Source organism: Ips typographus, linkage group LG1, assembly GCF_016097725.1.
Source record: "Ips typographus isolate SLU linkage group LG1, UJ_Ityp_2.0, whole genome shotgun sequence".
In the NCBI taxonomy this organism is placed as follows: domain Eukaryota; kingdom Metazoa; phylum Arthropoda; class Insecta; order Coleoptera; family Curculionidae; genus Ips; species Ips typographus.
Genome location: NC_138422.1, coordinates 16,650,361 through 16,664,596, shown reverse-complemented (window position 1 = coordinate 16,664,596; position 14,236 = coordinate 16,650,361). Strand labels below are relative to the sequence as shown.

The 14,236-nt window shown below is 34.8% G+C and overlaps 1 protein-coding gene and 1 long non-coding RNA gene across 6 annotated transcripts; both read left to right on the top strand.

The window, feature by feature from the left end:
* Nucleotides 1-234: 234 nt before the first annotated feature.
* Nucleotides 235-1,611, top strand: LOC145730157 (uncharacterized). The gene is made up of 2 exons (XR_014178553.1): nucleotides 235-400; nucleotides 1,474-1,611. It is a non-coding gene; the product is annotated as an uncharacterized LOC145730157 (long non-coding RNA).
* Nucleotides 1,612-4,806: 3,195 nt separating this feature from the next.
* On the top strand, nucleotides 4,807-6,612 carry LOC145730001 (uncharacterized). Of its 5 annotated transcripts, XR_014178519.1 has the most exons (7): nucleotides 4,807-4,936; nucleotides 5,011-5,206; nucleotides 5,272-5,506; nucleotides 5,618-5,989; nucleotides 6,048-6,200; nucleotides 6,254-6,413; nucleotides 6,471-6,612. XR_014178519.1 is itself a non-coding variant. In XM_081981041.1 (5 exons), exons 1-4 carry the CDS (start codon nucleotides 4,846-4,848, stop codon nucleotides 5,421-5,423), a joined length of 396 nt encoding a protein of 131 aa, XP_081837167.1. In that variant the 5' UTR covers nucleotides 4,821-4,845; the 3' UTR covers nucleotides 5,424-5,539; nucleotides 5,618-5,753. The 5 variants fall into 5 exon arrangements, 4 of the variants coding, with proteins under 4 accessions (XP_081837167.1, XP_081837161.1, XP_081837168.1 ...); XM_081981041.1 differs by lacking the exons at nucleotides 6,048-6,200; nucleotides 6,254-6,413; nucleotides 6,471-6,612 and having other exon boundaries at nucleotides 4,821-4,965; nucleotides 5,020-5,206; nucleotides 5,272-5,349; nucleotides 5,413-5,539; nucleotides 5,618-5,753; XM_081981035.1 differs by lacking the exons at nucleotides 6,048-6,200; nucleotides 6,254-6,413; nucleotides 6,471-6,612 and having other exon boundaries at nucleotides 4,821-4,965; nucleotides 5,020-5,206; nucleotides 5,272-5,349; nucleotides 5,413-5,506; nucleotides 5,618-5,736.
* Nucleotides 6,613-14,236: the final 7,624 nt, after the last annotated feature.

Genomic DNA, 14,236 nt, shown 5'->3' with positions numbered 1-14,236 from the left:
GTCACACGTGCTGCGCGGTGATCCGCATATTGAGACGCAGTTTCTACCTACACTCGCAACCGCCACATTAGAAAATATCTGAGGCACGAACAAAGCAACTGTTACTATTAAACTTAAGTTCTGAATCAGAATCAGATGATGCTGAAGAGGAAATTTTGTTGTATTTCTTGATAAAAAAGAAATTTAAATCCCCTAATAAGTACATTCTATCAGAGAGAAAAAGGAGCGGACAGTTCAAAATTACAACTATGATGAGTGATGCTGATTTTACCAATTACTTCCGCATGAATCGCAATCAGTTTTTTGAAGTTCATGGGATGATTCGACAACACATTGACTCAAATGGATGTAATGCTCAAAGGCCGATAGCAAGTGAAGAAAAACTTGCAGTTTTCTTGAGGTAAGTAGCATATTGCCAAATTCATAGTAAAGTTATTTATTTCATTTTACTTTTACAATCTGTTATGAGAATCAATGTCCTCCAAATCGGCTTACATAGTCTGCCAAACCCGAAATGCCAGGCTGATCTTGCAGGTTTCCATCTTCTTGTTGTTGAGAACAGTGGATCAGTGTCTGACTTTGGGAATCTGACCAATCATGGGGCGACGGATAAGGAGAGCTTACAACTGAGTAATGAGAAGAAGTTAATGTCGAAGGTGGTCGGCTTGGGATGTTCATAATTTCCCCTTCTGCTTTTGACACAGCCTCGAAAAGTTGGGTCCTCACCCTATGCTGATAATTGGGGGCATTTTTCTTGTTAGTTGGTACATAGAAATGAAAAAATTATATAGAGGGTCGTCTGTAAGATTATCCCTTGATTCCAATTTTCTTCTTTCTTACTGCCGTTTTTTGGTTCTCTCATCTCGCTGCTGTAGAGCTCGCTTCAGTAGACTTTGCATATCGTCCTGCTTTCTTTTTTTTGACTGTTTGCTGCTGGCCACTGGAGTTTGAACTAATGTACCTGACGTTTTTCTGGTGGATTCTTCAATGTTGTCTCTGTCTCTATCAACATCAGCATTGTTGAATTGTTCATGCGTTACACTTTCGTGTGAATTATCCCCATCTACATTTTCGGAGTCCAAAATTTCATTGCTTATGGGTAGCGCAGATGGAAGTTGTGAATCGTCATCGCTATCGTTTACGTTTCCTTCACGGTGTCCAGAGGACATAAAACGTTCAAGAAACGTCATTTGCTTCTGAAATCGCCAAAGCCTAATGTTTTCAGGAGCAGCACCACTTTTAATACATTTCATTTGTCGCCGTCGTGCATCTCGATAGGAGTTTCTCAATTTAAGCCACATAGTTTTCGCCTCTTCCCCTGAAACAAATATCATCCAACCAAAGAAATGAATAAGAGAAAAATTAATTTTAAATAATTTTTTTTTAAACTTTTATTTTATTTATAAGAATTGTTGTTTGAGGAATCGCTATTTCACAATATAATATTTATTAATCAATTTCGTTTTGTTTCAGATATTTGGCTTCTGGAGACAGCTACAAAAGTATTGCTTATAACTACCTGTTGGGAGATCGCACAGTGTCTAATATTGTCCAAGAAGTAGCTGTCGCTATATGGAATAATATGCAATCGATATAATTACTCGAACAAACAACAGAAACATGGAAATCTATATCTTCACGGTTTGAGCAAAGATGGCAATTTCCACACTGCGTTGGTGCAGTCGACGGAAAACATATTGTTATTAAAAAACCTGGCAAAAGCGGATCATCATACTTTAACTATAAACATACATTCTCTGTTATTCTAATGGCAACATTTGACGCGGATTACAAATTTATCACCGTTGATATTGGAGCTATGGGAAGATTTAGCGATGGAAATGTATTTGCAAGTAGTGGCTTGGGCAAGAAAATGATGAGACACACTTTATAACTTCCCAATCCTGAACAAATACCTACGATTTCTGAGTCGCTGCCGTACGTTTTTGTAGGAGGTGAGGCTTTTCCTTTATCGGAAAATCTAATGAGACCATATCCAAGGAGGCAAGTAACTGGAAATTATGAACACCAAGTTTTTAACGCCCGACTTTCTCGTGCTCGGCAAACAGTGGAATGTGCCTTATGTATACTGTCTTCCCGGTTTCGCGTATTCCGGAGACCATTTGAAAGTAAAGTGGACACTGTAAGAAATGTTGTGAAATCCGCTTGTGTTTTGCACAACTACTTACGACCCTCAGTTTCGGTAGAAGATGTAAATGATATCGAACAGCTGCCACAAACTCAGCTGTTACATGTTCAAGGAAACAGGGTTAGAACTTCATCACCTGCGTTTAGAGTCAGGGAGAATTTTACAGCATATTTTAACAATTGGGGAGCAGTTCCGTGGCAAAATCAATCCGTTACGCTTGGAAAATATAGTGCTTTTCATTTGTACATTTTTTTGTGCAGGTACGAATAAAAACATTTTCAAGAAAAATATATTTTTTGATGTACGCATAGGAATAATTTTGAGACTATATGTACTAGTATTTCAAAATATCTATAAACTTACCGTCTTTTAAATTTAAATCATTAGCAATATCCTCCCAAATCCGGTTCTTCAGTTTTGTCTTCATATAATTCTCATCTTTTGTGTCGTAAAGCTCCTTGTGTTCCCTTACCGCCTCTATCAACTTCTCTTCTGCCATTTTTTTATCCAAAAAAGGGAAAACAACTTGTGGCTTTCCACACACACGTGGCGGCCCGGCACGAGAAACTGTGTCTCGACCACTGTGCCGCACGATCGACAGACAGCGCTGATCACGCCATCTCACGTCATGTCATCAACGTGCGCTGTCTCATTGGATCCTGTAGGATACAAAAACACGCGCTGCGCTGTGTAGTGCCACACGTGCTATACGTGCCTCAATTTGCGCCTTGCCTGATACAGCGAGAAACGTTTCAGAGTGGTTCTAGAACGTGGTTTACGGAATATAAAAGAAGCGGTCTCGACGGTGGTAGCAGTGAATTTGGGAACGCGGTAAAGTTTAAATAGTGGAATTGTAGTAGTGTTTTTAGTAGCTGAATAGCTGAATTAATTATTGTACGGAGGGTTTTAAGGTGTAAATAAATGTATTAATTCTTGAGTTAAATTGACTTTGTGTAAACCCACGAAAAAACCGCAACAATACTTTTCATTTCAACCGCTTAAAACAGGTGACAAAAGAAACTTGGTTTAAGCATGTCACCCCATGCAATCTACAACAGTGTAGTAAAAAGTTCTATAAAGTATAGCCAGCAAAAACCTAGCTTAAAATAACAAAACCCCTAGTGATTCATTATACTAAGCTATAAGGCCATCTTGAAGTTTGGCTGAACAAAATCATTAAAACTACCTGTTCAAGAAACATCAACACATCATGTTTAAGACATCTAAGAAACCTTACCTAAAAAATCCTTTTTATTTACATACAACATAGGTACAACAAACTAATAGTATATAATTAACCAAGGTTTAGACAGAAGCTTTTATTGACCATATGTCAAGTTTAAATCCCGAGGAGTGAAGCGACAAGGGACTTATAAGGTCAAGGACTATAAGGCTGTCTAAACTGTGGATAATATAGCGTTTTTTCCACTATTAACCATATTTTTGATGGCCCTTTTATTGAAAATTTAAAAACTTACGATAACAACATAAAAAGTCAACCTATTTTATCTGTCTCTGTCAAGTCAAGTATATTTCATATGTCTTAATAGACAATGACATTATTATTTACCTAGGTCAATAATATTTCCTTTTTTGTTGTTTGTGCCAGACTAGAACTAGAACTAGAGATTAGACTCTATTTTTGACCTAGGTCAACAATGACCATTAAGGTAAAGAAAACGAATTTCTCAAGTTACTAATCGGTCAATAATGAATGATATATTTATCATGTTTGTAGTGGAAAAACAATTATGTGGTGAACTTGAAACACACTGTAAACAGGAACAAAAAAACAAAACAAAGTAAAACTTAACAAAAGTCTCTAAATCCGATCTTGTGGAAGTGATGGTATCTACCTAATTTACCTATTTAGCAAGTCCAAATTGCTGTTGCTCGCCTTCCAAGCTTCCAAGCCGCATTTTGCATCGTCGTAGTGTAGTTCGCTCTAGTTTTGAAAGATGGCGCTAGCGGCGACCTGATTTTACTTGCCTCATTGCCAGTTGATATGTTAAATCTGAAACTTGCGTACTTTTTTTAGTATCCTATACGCTTATTGTAACCATTTCTCGTTAAAGTCGTTAGTCAAGAGCAACGTAAATTTACTGCATGAATTAAACTGCTAGCGAGTTCAAATCACATGCACCATTTTTACAAAAATTGTTAATTTTGATTGCTATAAATCTAAAGATAAAATGAAATACTTTTGAACTTATTGGTTTGAGTAATTAATTTTTTAAATACATAATATATTCCAAAAACTTTTAGGTATAACCTAAAAAATTAACCCAATATATCTTATAAATATTGAAAAGTAATTTTAAAAAAGACATATGTTTTTTGCGGAATGCTGAATATTTATATAACCGGTGTTCAATAATTGTTATGGTCGTAGTTGGCTGTGGTTCTCTCGTTCTAGCATGAACGTATGGTCGAGGGCACTAATGGGAGCGATGCACGTCATCAGTGAGTTTGACGTTTCGAAAATGACCGTTTGCTGTTTTTGATTTTGTTGTTGATGACTTGCACAAATGATTTGACCATCTTGAGAATTTTGTGGATATATCGCATATTATTCAAGTGTTTTTACGGTTAATTGGCATTATTTATTGCAATAGTTAATAGTTATTTAGTTCGTTAGTGTGTGTGTGTCTGTGTACATATTACTTATTATTTTGGTTTTCAAAAGTGAGTGTTGTATGTTAATAAACATGGCTTTAAATAAACAAAGCCAGCAGCTTGTCGCTGCTTTATTATCATTTTTTGAACGTGAACGAGATCACGGAGGTCGTTTTATCCCTTTGGCTGCTGTGAGAGAAGTAAAACTAAAATTATTGCAATAGAGTATTTTTGTTTACCAACAGTATTTTTAGCCTGTAGCTGAAGCACTTGGGCTTGGTTTTTCTACAGTAAGTGCTATATCACAGAAAGTCAAGCAAGGCATTCCGTTAAGTTCACCAAAGAAAAGTCCAGGTAGGCCAAAGTCTATTAGGGACATTGCCAATATTGATGTTGCAGCTATTCGCATTCGCAACTCCATATATGAGATGTATGAACAAAGTAAGTTGTTTTGTTTATTTTAGGTATGTCCTGTTGATTAATGTTTTGGTAACACTTTTTTGTAGAAGAACACATAACCAGGGAAAGTATTTATGAAAAGTTAAGGAGTAAAGAAATTTTTGTTGGCGGATTAAAATCATTGTGTAAAGTGCTTCATAAAATTGGGGTTAAGTGGTTAAGAGATCTCTATGAATTTGTTTTTATAGATGAGACATAGATATTCCAAAATGTGACCCCAGGCTATTCCTGGCAGGATGAAAGCAAACATAGTGTGAAGAGCACCAGGGTAGATGGCAAAAGGTTAGCTACAAGCAAAACTCTTTAAGTCAAAATGTAACTATATTTTTTTAGAAAATGCTTATCTTTTTGTTTTTAATTTTGCATGATACTAATCTTGATGTTTTTTGTTAGAATTCCATTTGGAAATTATGATTTATGTATTAGATGCTGAAAGTAATGCTACTAGATAGAGATACATTTAGATTCATTATTCTTCATGCGGGTAATGAAAATGGATTTATTCCGGGTGCTGAGCTCATATTTGCTTCAAAGAGCCAGTTTGGGGATTATCATAGTGAGATGAACCAGGAAAATTTTCTAAAATGGTTTCAAGAACAATTGATGCCAAGTTTAACCCAGCCTTCCGCTATTGTTTTGGATAATGCACCCTACCACAATCAATTAATCAAAAAAATTCCAAAAGTATTCAGGAATGGTTAAGAAGTGAGAACGTCAACTTAACCCAGATGCCTTTAAAAATGAATTATTAGGACTGGTAAAGCGGTGAGATGTTGATAACCATTCATTCACCTGTTCAGTTGCTTAAATTAAGTATTTATAGGAACAAACCTCAGAAGCTACTCCTTATTGACCAGATAGCAGAGCAACATGGCCATACGATTCTTCATTTACCCCCATATCACTGCATTTTCAATGCAATTGAACTAATATGGGAAGCAGTGTCCAAAAACTACTATAATATGCATATTGGCAGGTAAAATTTGTCTAAAGTCTCTATGACTAGTTTTACCAGCTATGATGTTTCAGATCTATTGATAACGCTCTTAATATGTGGAAGGAAGCTTTAACAACCGTGACACCAGCCGTATGGTAAAATAGTATTCGTCATACAGAGGAAGAAATTATGAAATGGTACAATAGAGAGCAGGTTATGGACCGAGAAAAAATACAACCACTGATTATATGTGTAGACGACCAACAGGATGATTCATTTTTCAGATTAATGTAACATTTCTATTTTTAGGTTATTAAGTAAATTGTATTTTAAAAATGTAAGAGTTAAAATTACGTAAGTAAAAAAGAACAGATTTCTTTGTTACTTTGTTACTTACATCTACATAACTTTTATTGTTTAAAAATGGACCTGAGACACTGCTTTGACCTATTACAAGGAAGGAAAACCATAAACGGAATTTTTTTGGTATGACACTGATTCAATAAAGAGAGACGCACTTTAAACTAAAATAATTAGATATTAGATCTGCTTGTTAACATTGCTATATTGCACATGTTAAGTACAGAACCTCTAGTTTCTAAAAAATTATTTGTCAATCGAAAAGACGTGACAACGTCGCGTCTATGTTAGCGAACGCAAGAAAATCAGTCGAGGTCGAGAATAAATGATTCTAGGAGCCGTTTCGTCTGAAATAAGGATTATCTTTAGCGGCTCAAATAATTAATAAATACAGTGTTTACAGTCCACTAAAGTGTTTAATTAGATTCCCAACATTGGTCTCTTCGACCGGATCAAAAAGTTGTGGGAATCAATAACAGTTTTTGGAAGATTTAAGAAGATAATCCAGCAAATAAATGCATGGTTCCAGTAGTCCACCGCCTTCTTTACAAGAAAGCCTAGAATGTAACTTTTAATGGCGGCGTTATCGGATTTTTTTTTGTACACAAACCTATGGAGATGCAGTAGAAAATATGTTTTTTTTTTATTTTTTCGTGTAGTTGATTAGAAGTTGTGAGTGAAAAATCAAAGAACGCTTCATTCCTGATCCAGATATGTATAGATATGGCTTTTTATATCCAATAAAGTCCAGCCAAAGCAAGTTTGGTTAGAATCCTTTGTCTTGGAAAGTACAACAAACTAATGTAAAAACTGCTCAATCAAAGAAAATTTGGAAATCCTTGAATCTAGGTAAGCAAAACTGGTAAATGGGTTTTATATTATTACCAAGACCTTTCTTTTAAAATGTAAATGTGCCAATAGAACTTCTAAAAGCTATCCTGTTTCTTCAGAGTAAACCTTTGTTGCTCTCAAAATGCAGGCGGCCTCAAAATGTAACTCACATAAGTCACATACCAATGTATGTAAGAGGCAATAAGTTTACTAAATGAGAAAGCATATTGTACTTACCACTGAGTATTGTGTTGGAGTAAAATCATTCCACTTCAAAGCTTTCAACCACTGTTGGGTTCGAGCAGGGTCTTTTGGAAAGTAGAAGACTGACACTTTTGGGCCTTTCACCAAATTGCTTTTAGAAATTTGGCAAACAACCAGTGGACGGCATATTGTAGAGGCAATAGAATTTAAGTTAAAAAACCAACCACAAATTATAGAACAATGAAGGAACAATAACAATAGTGATAACACAATAAAATGAACACAAACTACACTTTCACTAGAACAATAAACATATAAACAACAATTACTTTGGCAAGTAATCCCAAGTCTTGACTTTAAACCTTAAAAATTAATTTAATCATCCAAAAACTCAATTTCCACAATACAAACAAATGCAAACTGTCAATCCCATATTTCGACCATATTGGAATTTTTGGCATGCACCTTCTTGGCTTTCTTGTACAGTAGTCCAATAGCGAATGGTCGTCACCGATAGACACACGCCGCCCGATCTCCGTACGAGAGCGAGAGAGAGGAAACTACAAAAATCAATCCTGTTGTATTCCACCAACGGCTCGTCGTTTAACTGGTCTGGGCATCGGGCAAGTATCGTTTTGATTTGGTATTGTTTTGGTTTGTGTCAATAACATGGCTGAATTCGCGTCTTTAAAATCAAAAAGAACTGCAATTAAAGCTAAATTAACTCGATTTAAAAATTATTTTGATTCAATTAATAAAGAAAGCTTAGAATCAAATACAATCAATGATTTGTGTGTATGATTAGAGAAACTTGAACCTCTCTGGGAGGAGTTCAATGATATTCAGTTTGAAATAGAACAATCAATATGTAGAGAGGGCGTTGAATTTGAATCTGACGAAGCTGAGAGAAGTTTATTTGAAAATACTTATTGTAAATTGACTGGAGATATAAAAGCTATTTGTGAAAATTTTAAAGTTGAATCAGATTTAGCTAGAGGTTCGGTGGTTAACTCAGTAGCTGCAAATAATGCGGGCTTAAATTTACACAGTTTGGATAGTTTACAATAGTTGGTTAAGTTACCACCTATTAAATTGCCTTCATTTAATGGCCAATATAGTAGTTGGCTAGAATTTAAAGATGCCTTTATGGCAATGGTCCACAATAGTCCGGGACTTAATGATATTCAAATCAATATTCAGATCAATTCAAATTCTACTATCTTCGAGCTTCACTTGATAGAGACGTTCTTTTTCGAATTCTTTTCTCTTTTCTTTTTCGTTTCGAAATAATTAAATCGATTGAGGTTTCAGCATCAAATTATACCACTGCATGGCAGTTTTTAATTGATAGGTTTGAAAATAAAAATCTCATTATCCATAATCACATTCGTGCAATTTTTGAGCATCCAAATATTATAAAAGAATCATATGTGGATTTGAGAAATTTATTTGATTCTATAACCAAACATTTACGATCATTAAAAACTTTAGGTGAGCAGACTGATTCTTGGGACCGGCTAATTATTTATATAATAACCAGTAAGTTAGATTTAATCACTCGTCGGGACTGGGAAACATATAGGTATGAAGGTGATTTGCCTACCATGAAAGACTTAAATAATTTTTTAAAATCAAAATGTGAGATTCTTGAAAAGTTGGAGGTTTCATGTCAAAATAATAGCGGAAACTCAGATAAATGGGGAAAGTCAGGTGCCAAATTTGGTAATAGTAGGAAACATAGTACTGTTTGTTCCTCGACAGAGGCTAGAGATATTAATCTTAGGTGTTATTACTGCAGTAAAGCACACTCTATTTATAAATGTGAATCTTTTTTGAATCTAGCAGTAAATGATCGAATCGCAGAAATTAAAAGGCATAAATTATGTCTAAACTGTTTAGGGAACTCTCATCCTTCTTGGAAATGCACCAGACCAAAATGTTATAAATGTAAAAGGGCACATAATTCATTACTCCATTCAGAATCATACAATAAGGTGAGTATGAGTATAAGTAGAGTGGCTACTAATGGTGACAATAACGAACGGTCTCAAGAAGCAGGAAACAATCAAATAGGCGGTAGTGAGGTTTTAAATCCATCCATAAATGCTCACGTGTGCGCGGTTGCCAAGTCAGATTTATTAGCAGGATATTCACAGGTACTCCTTTCAACTGCATTAATTGAATTAGTGAACGGAACCAGATCAATTACTGTACGTGCATTATTGGACAACGGTTCTCAAAGTCATTTCATTTCACAAGAAATTTGTAACAAACTAAATTTAAAATATTCAAAAATAAATCATGCAGTTAAAGGAGTAGGTCAGACGTTGACAAACATAAATAATCAAGTAAATATAACTAACTTAATTAAAATAACGGACCGACATCAAAAAATACAAACAAAATGGAAAAACAAAAAAGACAACTGGACAATAATTAATAAGTTATGCCTCACCCGACAGACCCGAACCTCACGATACCTGACGCCAAACACAACTCTGACAGAACACTACCAAGACATACATTAATTCTAGTTATAAGTGAAGGGTGCACGGGAAAAACAAGCTAAGTCAAATTTTGAAGTTTTTGAGTACAGCAGTTTTATCTCTAAAATCGTTGTTAACTGGTCACCTATACGCATTAGAAACATAAATATTTTTTTATATATAAAGTAGCATGCTTTTTTATTTAATATAATAATTACAAGGTTGTTGTTGAAGAAGATACAAAAATAGGTCTTGACTTAGCCTGTTTTTCACCAGATTTATATTATAAATATTAAATTCGTCAAACTTCGTCAAAGTAGCAAACAAGGTAATTCATAAATTAAAATGTATGTCAAAAAATAATTAGTTGAAACCTTGTTTTTTTTTTGTTGATAAAAAATTATTAAACTAATTAGTTACTAAAAAGATTGAAAGGTAAGTAGGTCATTCCCGTGTACGCCTATCCTAAAATATGTTCTATTAGACGACGTAGCTTGTTTTTCTTCTGACTAAGTTTGGACCCTGTATAGCATCGCTATTGTCTATCGGGTGACGCTGTTTTCTCAATTTGGCCAAAAATTGACTTAGCTTGTTTTTCCCGTGCACCCTTCAAGTATTGTATTATTGAGATTGTACATACATAGAGATAGCTTATAAATAGTGTATATTATTAATCTATAATGCTGTTATTACAATGGGCAGAAAGGCCACTAGGGCCGATAGCCTTTTCTTTTGTAGAATAAAGATTGTATATACAGGGTGTCTAAAAAGTCTGGAATATTGCAAATATCTCGAAAACTGCTGATTTTATTTTTCTCAAAATTTGCGTCTTGTTAAAGTAAATAACAGCGCATGACGTGAGGGTGAAATGAGGTTCGCAAGTATACAGGGTCAGTCACAAAGTATACCAACTTTCTTAATTCAAACCTAACACACTGTATATTACTTCAGATTTTAAGAGTACTCATAAAGGCCAATTCAACGATATACGATTTTTTTTTTTTTTTTTTTTTATTTTTTTTTTTGATTTTTTTTTTTTTTGATTTTTTTTTTTTGTACCTACCTATGACAATGATAGGTGTAACAATGACAGCTAACGTCAATATAATGTTAAATTAATTGGCAAATTTTCCTATTACTGAAAATGGTGTTTTTGAGTGAGAAGGATACTTAAGATGTCAGTCTTTTCCTTCTCACTTGCTGAGTTGCTTATCCTTCCTGCTATGTTTACATTTTTTTTATTCATTGGAGAAAACGAACAAAGTAAAACACTTGGTGTGTATTGGGATTCGAACAATGATTTTATTAAATACAGGATCAACATGCAAGAAAGTTTGCCCCAAAATAAAACAACGAAACGGATAATTTTATCACTAATATGTCAAATTTTTGATCCTCTTGGACTGTTGGGTCCAATAATAATTGTTGCAAAGTTAATCATTCAAGAGTTATGGAAACTAAAGTTAGATTGGGACATGGAAATTCCAGAACCATTACAAAATACTTGGACATCCCTTTATAGAGAGTTAGCCGAAATTAGTTACATTGAAATTCCAAGAAATGTTCTTTTTTCTCAATATGTTAGTATAGAAATACACGGTTTCTGCGATGCTTCCATAAAGGCCTATGGAGCGTGTATCTATTTAAGATGCCTAACTTCATTTGGTACATTCGTCTCAAACTTGTTATGCGCAAAATCACGTGTAGCACCACTAAAACAAATTAGTCGTTTAGAACTATGTGGCGCATTATTACTTGCCAATTTAGCAAAAAGGGTTACTGAATCATTACAAATTACTTTCAATAAGCAGTATCTTTGGACTGATTCCACCATAACGTTGTGCTGGATTAGAAATGAGTTTACAAAATGGAACATCTTTGTATCGAATAGAGTGGGTGAAATAAGATCTCTCACATGTGTGCAAGATTGGAATCATGTCAGATCGGAAGAGAATCCCGCTGATTTATTATCGCGTGGTACATCAATTAACGTATTAAAAAGGTCAACGTTATGGTGGCACGGCCCTGATTGGCTTTCTTTTGCAAATGAATCGTGGAATTTTTCTCAACCCGAAATTGAGGTACATGAAATCCCTGAGCAAACAAGCATTTCTTATGTAATAATAAAAGGCAGTGATGAATTAAGTAATTTTATAAAAAGGTACTCGTCATTCAAAAAAACTTTGCACGTTATGGCGTACATGTTACGTTTCATGTCAAATCTGAAACTTAAAGCCACTGAGAGTAGCTTAGGTCCTCTGCTTCCCACAGCAATTGATGTAGCCTTAAAGATACTAATAAAGAATGCTCAAATAGAATGTTTTTCGCAAGAGTATAACAACTTATCGAATAAGAAGGAAATTCACAAAAATAGTAAAATTCTATCTCTTAACCCATTTTTACAAGAGGGTTTGTTGCGAGTGGGTGGTAGAATTGGGAATTCACGACAAGCTTTTGAAAAAAATCATCCTATAATTTTACCTGGCAGTCACATTTTAACTAATCAAATATTGAAATATACTCATGAGAGGTTGCTGCATTGCGGCTCTCAACAACTACTTTATTCAATCCGTGAAAATTATTGGCCTGTCTCAGGACGAAATGCTTGCAAGGGTATAATTCGGAAATGCATCAAATGTTTTCGCGTTGCTCCCAGGAGTGTAGAATATTTGATGGGTGACCTTCCTGAAATAAGAGTAAATCCGTATGCTGTCTTTTTAAATGTCGGCACTGATTATGGTGGGCCTTTCCTATTGAAAGATAGGCAGACTAGAGGTGCAAAGATCATTAAAGCCTACATTTGTTTGTTTGTGTGTATGAGCACCAAAGCGATACATATTGAATTGGTATCGCAGTTAACCACCGAAGCCTTTTTGGCAGCATTCGATAGATTTATTAGTAGGCGGGGAAGACCAGCTAATGTGTATTCGGATAACGAGTTAAACTATGTGGGAGCAAATAATGAGCTTAACAAAATGTATGATTTTCTAAAAACCAACTCTGATTATATTTCCAGTCAACTAGTAGACGAAAATATATAATGGCACTTTATTCCTGCCTATTCTCCCAGTTTCGGCGGTATTTGGGAGGCCGGTATAAAAAGCGCGAAAAGTCACATTAAGCGAGTTGTAGGGGAAACACATTTAACTATAGAAGAATTCAGCACTGTATTGACTCAGATTGAGGGAATACTAAACTCGCGGCCCCTTTGCCCTTTGACTGAAGACCCTGATGATATAGCTGCATTAACACCCAGCCATTTCCTGATTGGAAGAGTCCTGACTAGCTTACCTGAAGTTAATCTAATGTTCCTGAAAATCGTTTGTCCAAATGGCAACATCTGCAAGCTATGACACAACATTATTGGCGCAGGTGGCATCAGGAATATCTGACTGAGTTGCAAGTGAGAACTAAATGGAAACAAAACTTTCGCTCGTACTAATTAAGGATGACAAGGCACCTCCGATGAATTGGAAGTTGGGAAGAGTTTTAGCGTTACACCCTGGAAAAGACGGAGTAGTTCGAGTGGTGGACTTAAAAGTGCATGGTGGTACTTTGACACGTGCAGTTACCCGTGTTTGTGCATTGCCGCTCGACTAATTATTTAAAACAAAATATATATAAATAAATTCATTCGCGTTGGTGCTAGCCTAGTAATAAACATTTTGGTTAACGTTGTTAATATTTTGTTAGCTTGTTCTTTGTATTAGTTGTTACTGATAACATCTGTAGTCTTAAGTTCAGGATTGGAGGTTTTGTTAGAAACGTTTCTGTACGTTATTTTTTTTTATTTTCTTTTGAAAGTACTGCGTACCTTCAAGGCCGGGCGGTATGTTAAGTACAGAACCTCTAGTTTCTAAAAAATTATTTGTCGATCGAAAAGACGTGACAACGTCTATGTTAGCGAACGCAAGAAAATCAGTCGAGAATAAATGATTCTAGGAGCCGTTTCGTCTGAAATAAGCATTATCTTTAGCGGCTCAAATAATTAATAAATACAGTGTTTACAGTCCACTAAAGTGTTTAATTAGATTCCCAACAGCACATTCAAGTTAAAATATTTATGTAATTATTACTTATTTGCAATTATGTAGATTTTTAAACTAATTATAAATAGTATAATAATTGTTAGTTCTAAGATAATAACTTTTAATAAAAACATTAAATTTAAATAATTTTTTTGATTTTGCTTTT

What these genes read in the sequence shown, in the direction of transcription:
- LOC145730001 (XM_081981027.1), top strand. Translation starts at nt 4,846, where the DNA reads ATGTTAATAAACATGGCTTTAAATAAACAAAGCCAGCAGCTTGTCGCT. An exon ending in CTTTGGCTGCTGTGAGAGAA is followed by an intron (nt 4,966 to 5,019) that starts GTAAAACTAAAA and finishes CAGTATTTTTAG; the next exon opens with CCTGTAGCTGAAGCACTTGG. An exon ending in ATATGAGATGTATGAACAAA is followed by an intron (nt 5,207 to 5,271) that starts GTAAGTTGTTTT and finishes ACTTTTTTGTAG; the next exon opens with AAGAACACATAACCAGGGAA.